At 45.1% G+C, this 12,390-nt stretch overlaps 1 protein-coding gene across 1 annotated transcript in view; it reads right to left on the reverse strand.

Moving 5' to 3' along the window:
* Nucleotides 1–7,067: 7,067 nt before the first annotated feature.
* Nucleotides 7,068–12,390, reverse strand: part of LVRN (laeverin) — a 46,880-nt gene continuing 41,557 nt past the window's right edge. The window contains exons 18-20 of the mRNA XM_064140487.1: nt 11,554–11,694; nt 10,643–10,718; nt 7,068–7,750 (exon numbers count right to left, since the gene is read on the reverse strand). Of these exons, the coding sequence (XP_063996557.1) occupies nt 7,604–7,750; nt 10,643–10,718; nt 11,554–11,694 (364 nt within the window). The 3' untranslated portion in view covers nt 7,068–7,603. The remainder of the gene's footprint in view (nt 7,751–10,642; nt 10,719–11,553; nt 11,695–12,390) is intronic.

Consider the following 12,390-nt stretch of genomic DNA (forward strand, 5'->3'; position numbering starts at 1 on the left):
TCAAGCAGACCAGCACTGCCACCCAGCCTGGTGTCGCCTGCACACTTACCGAGGATGCACTCGATTCCCTCATCCAGGTCACTGAGAGAGAACAAGCCACGTTACTGAGCTGTGGGGAACCGCACTCCTGACTGCCTGCCAGCTGGATTTAAGTCCTCTCACTCACACTCTGGGCCCAGCCTGCTGCCACTCCTCGCTCCAGCACCTCTGGGCTGGGGGATGCAAAGAAGACAGTTCCTTTTGGCCTCTCTATTACTGCAATGTAGGAACGTGGTGAGGCCACATCTCTCTTCACTTACAGCGCTTTAGGCCCCTGGCTGCTTTTCTCTATCCCCATTCGCCCTTCTGGGCCTTGCAGCAGGAGCTCCATCTGCCTGAACAGGGTGTGCAATGGCACGACTGTCACAGAGGGCCTGAAGGCCCGTACAGAGGCCTCCTTTATGCCTGCATGCCTGGACATGTTTTTCTGCCAGGATCCCTGGAAGCAAACAGGTTATGTAACACACACACCCCCAACTCATGTATCCCTGGGGCCCGCCCATGTGTTCCCCATATTTGGGAGAGTCCAGGCAAACAGCTTCTGCCTATTAAGGTAAGGTTTGGCTTGCTGCCAACCTGATTGGTCACTTTGGATGGCCAAAGGGCCATTAATCTTGGCCCACAGTCTATAAAGAGGGGTGCGAAGGTACACCACGTGTTCAGATCCAGCTCAGTTCAGATCTGTTCAACTCAGCTCTCTGATCCACATCGCAGCGTGCTGCTGTCCTGACTCACCTGCAGGGCCCAGACACAGTCTGGCCCTCACATGCAGCTCACTGAGGCACAGACCTCATGCTTTGATTCAGTTCGCAGTTAACCTGTTAGATGTAGGAGATCATTCAAGCCTGCACCCATTTATATATATAAGGAGCCAAAAGCCTCCTAAGCCTATACCAGCTGTGCATATTTGCAAGCTATATCATTTATCTATGGAGCTCAGATTCCTAGCTTTTGCCTGGTGAAAGCCATAGAAGCTAAGAGAACCAGGACTGCAGACCTTTGGACTGTCTGCACCCACATACACAGCCTGCTAGCTGTGAAGGACCGTGCCAGAAACTGCACGGACATCCTTCTCCTGTTCCTGGAATCCTGCCAGCTGATCGTCCCTGGACACAGTATCATAGTATCATAGTATCATCAGGGTTGGAAGAGACCTCACAGATCATCAAGTCCAACCCTTTACCACAGAGCTCAAGGCTAGACCATGGCACCAAGTGCCACGTCCAACCTTGCCTTGAAGTGCCCCAGGGACGGCGACTCCACCACCTCCCCGGGCAGCCCATTCCAGTGTCCCATGACTCTCTCAGTGAAGAACTTTCTCCTCACCTCCAGCCTAAATCTCCCCTGGCGCAGCCTGAGGCTGTGTCCTCTTGTTCTGGTGCTGGCCATCTGAGAGAAGAGAGCAACCTCCTCCTGGCCACAACCACCCCTCAGGTAGTTGTAGACAGCAATAAGGTCACCCCTGAGCCTCCTCTTCCCCAGGCTAAACAATCCCAGCTCCCTCAGCCTCTCCTCATAGGGCCTGTGCTCAAGGCCTCTCACCAGCCTCGTCGCCCTTCTCTGGACACACTCAAGCATCTCAATTTCCCTTTTAAACTGGGGAGCCCAGAACTGAACACAATACTCAAGGTGTGGTCTAACCAGTGCAGAGTACAGGGGCAGAATGACCTCCCTGCTCCTGCTGGCCACACCATTCCTGATGCAGGCCAGGATGCCACTGGCTCTCTTGGCCACCTGGGCACACTGCTGGCTCATATTCAGGCAGGTATCAATCAGTACCCCCAGATCCCTCTCTGTCTGGCTGCTCTCCAGCCACTCCGACCCCAGCCTGTATCTCTCCATGGGGTTGTTGTATCCAGCAGCATCGAGGGAGAGACCGTCCCAGGCCAGGAGAACAAAAGGTTAGAGAGAAACCTGTTTACCCCAAAGACTGGGAAGATTTATCATTTCCCTCTCAAGCCGGGAAGATTCCAGCCCCACAGAGTCCACGGGCAAAGATCCCCTGAAGTCCGGACACTGGGCACAGGCTGAGACACAACCCCGGGAGGGTGACTAATAATTAATAGCAAGATTTCTAAGAAAGCTTCAGTTCCTCTGTAATGTAAGTTGCCTCTGCCTTAGAGCAGACAGAACTTCAGCCCACCCTTCTGGACAAGTAGCATAGTCCCCAAGTGGCACTAAGCCACAGGGAAATTTCTCTCTCTGCAAATAGTTTAAAATAGCTTTGACAGTTATTAACCAGATCCTTGTGTATATTATAGACTAAATTGTTTTCATAACTTTGCACAAAGAACTAAATACAGATACACAGTGGTTGGGGGTGGCAAGAGTTTGTAAATATTGATTTTAATAAATTCTATTTTTATATAAAATACTGCCTCTAATTAATTTCTCACCTCTGCCAGGTGAGGCATAGGCATAGAGAACCCCCCTCCTGTGACAACAACCTTGATCACCTAGGCCTCACAAATAGCTGCTTTCTTCTCACCCACTAGGAGGCTCCTCATGGTGCCAGGGAGGAAAGGGGGCACTGAGCAGTGTAGGGCAGCTGGGACAGGAGGTGTAGAGGTGCAGTTGGGTAGTGCTCTAAAATTTTGATCTAAACAGCTTCTTAGTCTCTCTTCCTACCAGGAACAGTTTGCTTGCAGTGATGGAGACACTGGCAGGGAAAACACATAACACCAGGGGCCCAGGCAGGAACCCAGGATTCATTACTGCCAGCCCTGGCATTTGGAGAAAAGCAGGAAAGTGTGAGATGCATGGCTTCTGGTGATGGCTGCTGCACCAGAGACGGTGGGACTATACAGTCAGGACTGTCAGGGTTGAGGCAGCAATGGCTGCCAATGGGCCAGGAACTGCCCTGTGCCCTAACAGCTGCAGTTCAGTCAGCTCATAAATGGACAAAAACATTCCATTACAGACCAAAATTTGACCCACCTGAGGGAACACATGCCACCACACTCAAATATAGTGGGGCAGGAGAAAACGAAAGACACAAAATGGAGGAGTCTTGGCCTGTGGGCAACATATGCCAGGGGCAGGACATCTGTCAGAAACTGCCAACAGTGGGGCAGGGACCCACCTGAGGGATATCAGCCCTGTTCTAGACGAACAACACAGGATCTGAGAGAATATGACCTTGGGTTCCCAGTTTCTTTGGGGAAAGGAAGGAGGGCAATCAATGCGATAAAGAGTAACCTGAACTTCCTCTTTACATTGTTCTCCTCATTCCCTTTACTTCTGCTCCTGTAGCTTTCCTCATCTACATTCTCATCATGTGTCCTCTTCGGACCTCAGGTCTTCTCAGTGTTTTTTATCCTCCCTTCCCGACTATTTTGGACTAAACTTCTCATAAGAACATTTTACTCCTAAGACCAGTAGGTCCAAACCACATAGCCTCTTCCTGAGGTGTAATTCTCCCCAGATTCCTTCCACTGTACAATCCCTTCCCCATTTCCCCTCTGTCTCCTGCCCTGTCACACATACCTTCTTGTAAAGGGAGAACAAGTGTCACTTTCTGGCTTCTACACTCTCAGGGCAGAGAGCAGGACTTAAGACAAAAAGCTGTTCTTTCTCCATTTTTATTTCTCTGCCCTCAAGGTCTATTAAATGCATTCTATCAATGACACACCTCCTCTCACTGGAAACTTTCTCATATGCACACATCTTCACAGCTACATGCCCTGCATAGTCAGTGCAAGTATTGTATAAAGCTCACTGCCTTTAGGCTCATCAATGCCCTCATGATCATTTTCAAGCCTCTTTTTACCCTTACTCCCTCTGCAATAAAGCAGCTTGCCCTGTTCCTCCCATGTACCTCTCCTTCACTTGGTTCATCTCTTGGTTGCCACTTTTCAAATCTCCATGCCCAACTTGCACTCAACAGCCGCAAGAACGGTCACTGTGCAGCTGCCAATGTTACATGTCACCAAGTGCAAATGTATGAACTCTGGAAGAAGACTGATCCAGATCTGCTCCTACTCAAGGCATCTTGCCTAGCAATCACCTTCACTATTTGCCTCTGCCATGAAAGCTGTGCTGCTGATATTGTGCAATAGAGAATGCCAGTCAAGAGGCACACAGTCAGAAGCCATTATCTGAAAATAACTTATTTTAAATTGGTTTAGCAATTACTTATATGCTGGCATTTCTATTTAGGAGGTTGATTGAGTAGTAAGACAGAAAAGATAACAAAACAATACAGAAGAACGGTCAGAAAGGAAGAGTGGTTACTCATGGCTAGAAGGAAATAGTTTGGACCAACTGGGCTTAGGAGTAAGATGTTGTTACGGAAAGTTTAGTCCATAAGTCCTGAAGCAATGACTTTCTTGAGGTTTGCTTAGTTCTTCTGATGAAGCACGCAGAACCAGTGTTTAACTAGTGGGAGTCACAGGAAATACTGAAACAAACTCCTCTAACTCATCACAGCCTCATTGACTTCCTCTGCTTTCTGAATCAGCTTGATGAAGACTCTCCAGAACGTGCTCAGTTTCTCTTCGGCACTACCCTTCCTGGATCAAATGCTGAAATGATTCCAGAACAAACCTGGCTGTAGCAGTTGGTAATTCTCTGACCTAGAGTCCTATATACCCCTAAATTCCTCTCCCTCTGTGGCTTGAATGGGAGAGGAAAAGCCGCCTGTTCCCTCCCTCTCCCCCCCCCAGCTTGCCCTGCAGGCATGAAGGGGGTGAGCAAGGGGCCCTTCTGGCATGAGGGGTGCCCATGCAGTGCCCGCGCTGGAATCGGGCTGGGATTGGCTGTGCCCTTCGCACCTAAGGAAGTGGTAACTCTGCTCTTCGTCTAGAGAGGGTATAAATATTGGAGGACTGCCCACCTTTGGGGTTCCCACCTTGGATTCGTTCCCACCTTGGAGTTCATTCCTGCCTGAGCGTTCGTATCTGCCCGAGAGTTCTCCCCCCCTCTCGCCTGGCCTGGATACAGAAAGAGCCCAGTGCTCCAAAGGACTGCTGCAGCCATTACCGTCCTTTGTGCAGACCTGAGTACCTCTTAATGACCCTCCTGCAGCTTCTGAAAGAGAGCGAGAGGGACAGACCACGGGACCAAGTCAGCCTGGCCGTGAGTTATTTTGGCTCAGCTTTATTATTAAGTGGGAAACACTATTCAATTAATAGCTAAAGCCGTTTCCAACTTCTGACTTCCAAAATAGTCAAGATTATCTATGGCATCCTGTAGATATTCTCCAGGAACCGAATCTGGTAATTAAAACTAAATTAGTTTCTGTATATAGTTTTGGGAGTGGGTTTTTGGGAAATAAAATAACTATTTTTGTATAAAATTCTTGACTCGGCCACATTAATTCCCTGCCTCCACAACATTCCCATATGCTAAAGGAATCCTTAGGTAGTCTCAAAATAGTCTTTTTTCTCTCTGCAGCCATGGGGAGCAGAGGAGGGTCACTGCAGCCAACACAGATTTTCTGCATTCCCACACTGTATTGTTTTCGATGTGAACCTGAGCACCAGCACAACAATTATAATAATTATTAATAATATTAATACTGTTACTCCACAAATAAATAAATTGCTTGGACTGAAGATCCCCATACGTCTTCAACCACAAGCTACTATTATTTGTTAATACAGTTTTCTAATATTAATGGACTGAATTCTCTCTGACACCTCCAAAATGCTCGAGGTGATGAAGCCTTTGTCTACATCAGTGTGCTAGTTTGAAGCAGGCTAGAATGTTTTGGTGAAAAGAACTAGATAATTGGCTGAAAAAGGAAAACAATGGTTGTGTCTCCTTCCCTCATAAGTCTCGCTGAGAGCTCTGGGAACAAGAAGTAAACATTAGATAACATTCTCCATTTTGTTTTCACTTTGCTTTTGCCTTCAGACCGAGTCACATCTCCTTAACCTCACTGCCACTAACCTTCCTTCTTAACCTCTTGGCTGCACCTCTATTCTTTCTCAGGATTTGGGGTAAGGTTGAGAGGGGCAGGGGGAGGTGCTGGGGTGGTTGAGAGCCCCTCCTGGGGACTCAGGTTTCTGGGAGGGGAGTTGTGCTTCTGTATTGTTTAGTACTGTGTCCAGTTCTGGGCCCCTCAATTCAAGAAAGATGTTGAGGTGCTGGAACATGTCCAGAGAAGGGCAACAAAGCTGGTGAGGGGCCTGGAGCACAAATCCTATGAGGAGAGGTTGAGGGAGCTGGGCCTGTTTAGCCTGGAGAAGAGGAGGCTCAAGGGTGATCTTATTACTGTCTACAACTACCTGAAGGTGCATTGTAGCCAGGTGGGGGGTGGCCTCTTCTCCCAGGCAACCAGCAATAGAACAAGGGGACACAGTCTCAAGTTGTGCCAGGGTAGGTATAGGCTGGATGTTAGGAGGAAGTTCTTCACAGAGAGAGTGATTTCCCATTGGAATGGGCTGCCCAGGGAGGTGGTGGAGGCACCATCCCTGGGGGTCTTCAAGAAAAGCCTGGCTGAGGCACTTAATGCCATGGTCTAGTTGACTGGCTAGGGCTCGGTGGTAGGTTGGACTGGATGATCTTGGAGGTCTCTTCCAACCTGGTTGATTCTATGATTCTATGATTCTATTGTAAATAGCTGCTTGTATATTGTGCTGCTGTAAATAAATAGCTTCATTTATATTCCTGGAGCCCGTCTGAGTTAGCTGGGGCAAATTTAAAAGTGTGGGGGGGGACGGGTAACAGCCTAAACCACCACAATCAGCAAGCAGTTCAGTGCAGTGAGAATGGAAACACTTAGCAATGTTCCAAAGGAGTTTAGTTTAGACTAATTGGATTCTACTGCCATGGACAAAATGACCATCAGATGGTGGTGTCAAATCAGTTGCACACCAGGAGTTTATAATCTAAAAGAATTTAATCCAAAGAAAATCCAGTTAACACACTCCAAAACTGCTTGGGAGGTTGATGCATGCTAAATCGAGACAACTGGCAAGATCTCTCCAAAAGCATGTTTCTAATCAAACACAAATGTGAATGCAGACACTCTGAGTACATATCTGCTGAGGAAAAATAAAATTTGAATGGCAAAATTAAACAACAATTAAAACCTGAGATTTCTTTAGTCCTTTCCTCTCTACAGATCTGAAGCCATTCTCAAGTTTACGTTTCATGTCACTGTTCTAAATGATTGTCCTTTTCATAATTTACAATCATAGAAGTGGAAAGAAACAGATTAAATGGCTTTCTCAAGGTCACGGTACAAATCATAACACAAAAGATAAAACTTTTCCAGTTTCCTCAAGCGATTTTGCCACAAATTTGTACTGCAACTTGCAGCCTGATATTCTGAAAAAATGAAGGACTTAGGGCTGTATCTACATTACATTATTAGCAACACATCCCATACTAACAAGTCATCCAGCAGGAATTTAATTTAGATATAAAACGAAAACACATCTCTCATTTCTTTTGCTGAACCTTCCTTTTCTTTGTGAATCATTTTAGCCTGACTTTTCAGTTGGGAAGACAGCCACATGACTCATAGAAAATATGTTTTATCTTTAGTTATATCTTAGAAAAAAAGACCAAAATGCTAGTGAATCTCTCTAAAATATACTGGAAATAGTTTTCAAAGTCAGTCATCTATATTTTTCTTTAACCAGTTGGCAATTTTGATTAGCAGTTGTCTCCTTTCCCTGTTTTCAAACTGTGCAAGCTCCAGTAGCAGAGTAGTATCCACCCTCTCTTCCTCTTCCATTGTAGCATTATAAAATACCTGCAACTGAAGAAATAAACATGAGCTTAGTTCACATAAATTCACTTGCAGCAGCAACTATGTACCTGACAGACGCTTCAGAAAGAAGCGCACATTAAAAAGGGAGATGGCAGAAGCTTAAAGAGAGGATGCAGCAAGCTGACTGATTTATACTATGGTAGGAAAGCTCCTTGCATATCAGGAATGTATTCTCCTGCCAACTCTGTAAAAATGCTTTCAAATGCAGTCCACTTCACTAGTACTAGTGATACCACAGTGTGTAGCACAAGCTGGGTAGCAGAATCGTCATGTGTTGCCTGTTCTACAATCACAGACCAAGCAATCTTTTTTATTAGTCTAATGAGCAGAAGAGAGATGACTGAAGAAAAGCAAAGAAATATATGGGGGAAATGATCAATAAGAGAAATGAGATAGACGTTAGTGTAACAACAAGTAAATTAACATGCCAGCAGCCCAACTGGTATGTTTCCTGTAGACACCATGGCAAGGGTGATCTCTACAGACAGATTTTAAAGAGGAAAATGAGATCACTTTAATACATTTATTGGAACTCAATTCCTAAGCTGAAGGTTAGCTTAGGCTGTCACTGCGCTATTATTTTTGGTATGTCAGGGAGTTAACTTGTCCCTAAAGAACCAAAGATGGATGTTTGGTTATCAAAGATTGGAATGGTCTGGCAGGACAGTGGTAGAGTCACTGTCCCTGAAGGTGTTTAAGCAGCATGTGGACCTGGCACTTAGGGACACAGTGTTGACCCTTCAGTGCTGGGTCAAGGGTTAGACTGGATAACCTTGAGGTCTCTTCCAACTGGATGTCTTCTGTGATTCTGTTTATGAGAGATTGTTTTAAAAATTATTTTAGAAGCTAACTATCTGGGATGCATCAGGAAACGTGTGCTCAGCAGGTCGAAGGAGATTCTTCTTCCCCTTTACTCTTCCCTGGTGAGACCACACCTGGAATACTGTGTCCAGTTTTACACTCTCCAATTCAAGAGAGACAGGGATCTGCTGGAAAGAGATCAACAGAGAGCCACAAGGATGATCAGGGGATTTGAGCATCTGCTCTATGAAGACAGACTGAGAAACCTGTGTCTGTTTACTCTTGAGAATACTGAGAGGGGATCTGATCAATGTCTATAATTATCTAAAGGGTGGGTGTCACATGGATGGGGCAAATCTCTTTCTGATGGTACACAGTAATAAGACAAGAAACAATGGATACAAACTTGAACATAGAAGGTTTCATCTCAGCATGTGGAGAAACTGCTTGACAATGAGAGTGACAGATCACTGGAACAGGCTGCCCAGAGAGGTTGTGGAGTCTCCCTCTCTGGAGACTTTCAAGACCCACCTAAATGCATTCCTGTGCAGACCACCCTAGGGGATCCTGCTTTAGACAGGTGGGTTGAACTCGATGATCTCTGAAGGTCCTTCCAACCTCTAACATTCTGTGATTCTGTGAATAACTCACCCCACTGAGCATCTCTTCTCTTTTTTTTTTTCTGTATGTATGCATCAATTAATGGCAAAAAAGGGAAGGAAAGTTTTTATTGTAATAAGAAAATAAAATGTTTGAGTAAAGAATTTGGGGAGACTTGTACTAGAGGTGAAAGAACAAGAAAAAAGCATGAAGTGAGCAACTATAGTTATTAATGCAGGCATCCTGGCCTGCATCAGGAATGGTGTGGTCAGCAGGAACAGGGAGGTCATTCTGTCCCTGTACTCTGCACTGGTCAGACCACACCTCGAGTACTGCGTTCAGTTCTGGGCCCCCCAGTTTAGGAAGGACACTGAGATGCTCGAGCGTGTCCAGAGAAGGGCAACGAGGCTGGTGAGAGGCCTCGAGCACAAGCCCTACGAGGGGAGGCTGAGGGGAGCTGGGGTTGTTTAGCCTGGAGAAGAGGAGGCTCAGGGGTGACCTTATTGCTGTCTACAACTACCTGAAGGGTGGTTGTGGCCAGGGGGAGGTTGCTCTCTTCTCTCGGGTGGCCAGCTCCAGAACAAGAGGACACAGCCTCAGGCTGCGCCAGGGGAAATTTCGGCTCGAGGTGAGGAGAAAGTTCTTCACTGAGAGAGTCATTGGGCACTGGAATGGGCTGCCTGGGGGGGTGGTGGAGTCGTCGTCCCTGGGGCAGTTCAAGGCAAGGTTGGATGTGGCACTTGGTGCCATGGTCTAACCTTGGGCACTCTGGTAAAGGGTTGGACTTGATGATCTGTGAGGTCTCTTCCAACCTTGGTGATACTGTGATACTGTAATGCTCAGGCAATAACATGAATCATAGAATCATAGAATCAATCAGGTTGGAAGAGACCTCCAAAATCATCCAGTCCAACCTAGCACCCAGCCCTAGCCAGTCAACTAGATCATGGCACCAAGTGCCTCATCCAGTCCTTTCTTGAACATCCAGTCTTTCTTGAAGTAGTGTGGGGAGTAAAATAAGACAACCTACATGTTTCCAGCCTTCAGAAGATTTCCCAAACCCCAACTCCTTTTTCCAGACACACAGCAGCCCAATAGAAAATATTGTTAATGGGCTCATCTGAGCTGCCACACATCCGTAAGGAAGAACTGTACCACACATGCAGGCTACCTGCTCAGCACATGGGCAGACAGCCTCTTCCATTGCAACCACATAAAGCAGGACAACGCCCACCCCAGCACAGAAGTTGCTTTCATGCCATGCTTAACAAGCAACTGCACACACAGACTGCAGGGCTGTGGGTGCACAATTGTGTTATTTCTCCGATAAGGAAGTGTCTTTCTTCTAAATGTCTCAATGCAGCAACATCATGCAAAAAAATCTACAATTACTGTAAAAAACCCAAGAAATTTAAAAAAAAAAAAAAAAGCATTTACAAACTGACAATGAAATTAAAGCAAACTACTTTTCTGGTTTACCTCTTGGATCTGTACAGCTGTATTGACAAATCTTCCCATGATTTTCAGTACATCATGTAATAATTCCTTCCCATACCTGTAAAGTTGAGATAAAGGTCCTTCAAATAGCATGCTAGCAAATATACTAAATCTCATCTCATCTGAAAATACTCCACTATTTGATTATGATTTACTGTGTTGGAAATGCTAACTAAGCTGAAGTCTGCAAGTGTGTGCTTCTTTTCCTGTTTTAGGAAATATTATTAACATTCAATTTAGCCACTTGAGGAGAATAAAACACATTTATTTCCCTTCATTTTCATGTCCCACTAAGATTTGGTATTTCTGCTTTAGGAACATGAATTCTTTACTTGAAATGGATAATTCTTCTAAGTCCCTTCCAATCTGGTTGATTCTATGAAATTCTATGAAATAATATTTTTAAGCCTGTCAGCTAAAGTGATCCAGAAAGGTTAACCAACTCTTTAACAGTTTTGTGTTTCTGTTCATGTCTTGAAGATAGAATATAAGTTAAGGTCCACACTCTTCTTTCATTGTAAAAACAAGTCAGTTTCTCAGCAAATTTCTCATCAGTACAGAGCACGGAAAAGCTGAGAGTCAGATTTTCCAGGAAATGTAACTTAAAACACTCAGTCTTGAGCAGACTAATTTTTAAAGCATTTTATATCTGACAAGAACTTTCCTTGACATGAAGCCCTGATCAGAGTGCAATCCTATGAAAACCCTGCTCTGCCCACTTATGAAACTGCATCAAACAGTAAAAAACAAAACAAAACACACACACAAAAAACCCAGCCCCAAACTCCAAGTTGTGGAAGAAAAATATACATCTCAATTTTACAGCTCAAACAGAACATGGAGGAGGAAGTCAAAGAGACACAGAAATAAAGGGAAAACAAAGCTCATTGTACCTCTCACTTAAAAGCGGCCAATTTTCCGTAACAAATTCCCAGGCTATACGGTGTCCAATATCCTTAGTCACCACATACAGGATGATGACTGAAGTACAGTTGGAAGAAAATAATGTATCACTGAGTCCATATTGCAAGTATCTGTTAGAAAATAAGGTAATAATAGTACCTATCACTTACTATTGAACAGTAATCATCTGGAAATATCACTTGTCTTAGGAAAATGCTTGTCTCAACAAGTAACACAAGGTGGAAGGTTGCAACAAAGTTGGTGTCACTCTCAGCTGTGTATTCAGCTTAGTTTTTTTCCCTGCATGGTGAAATCCCCTGTTTTCCACATTGTCCAGTAAAATGAAGCTGTGGCACATTAGGTGTATATGCATGTTTTTCTTGTCTGTGGTACAGAAAGACAGCAACTCTGCAAAAGGGCAAACTGCTCTGCAGTTTCTGGAGACTAACTGCTCTGGCACAAATGGTGACTAGAGTAAGTCAGTGGCAAGACACTGTTATACAACAGTTATATATACACTGCTATACAAAAGAGACCTGTCCTCTATAACAAGACCAAGCAATGGGCCTTGGATGCTTTGATAGGGCTTAAGGCATAATTTCACAAATGCTTCAGAAACTACCTACCAGTGATGTCTGTGGCTGCGAGTGCCTGAATGCCTTGAAAAACTAAAGAACTATTCTCTTTGTTCTGCCAATGCATCAGCCTGATGCATCACAGGAGCCCTCTTAAAAAGTTATCTTCTCAAAGAATCTTCCAGGCAGCTGCTTTATGGGTAGAGTATGTGAGTTGGGTTTCTCCCACTTGCATGCCACCACCATGCTTTA

Source organism: Pogoniulus pusillus, chromosome Z, assembly GCF_015220805.1.
Source record: "Pogoniulus pusillus isolate bPogPus1 chromosome Z, bPogPus1.pri, whole genome shotgun sequence".
In the NCBI taxonomy this organism is placed as follows: domain Eukaryota; kingdom Metazoa; phylum Chordata; class Aves; order Piciformes; family Lybiidae; genus Pogoniulus; species Pogoniulus pusillus.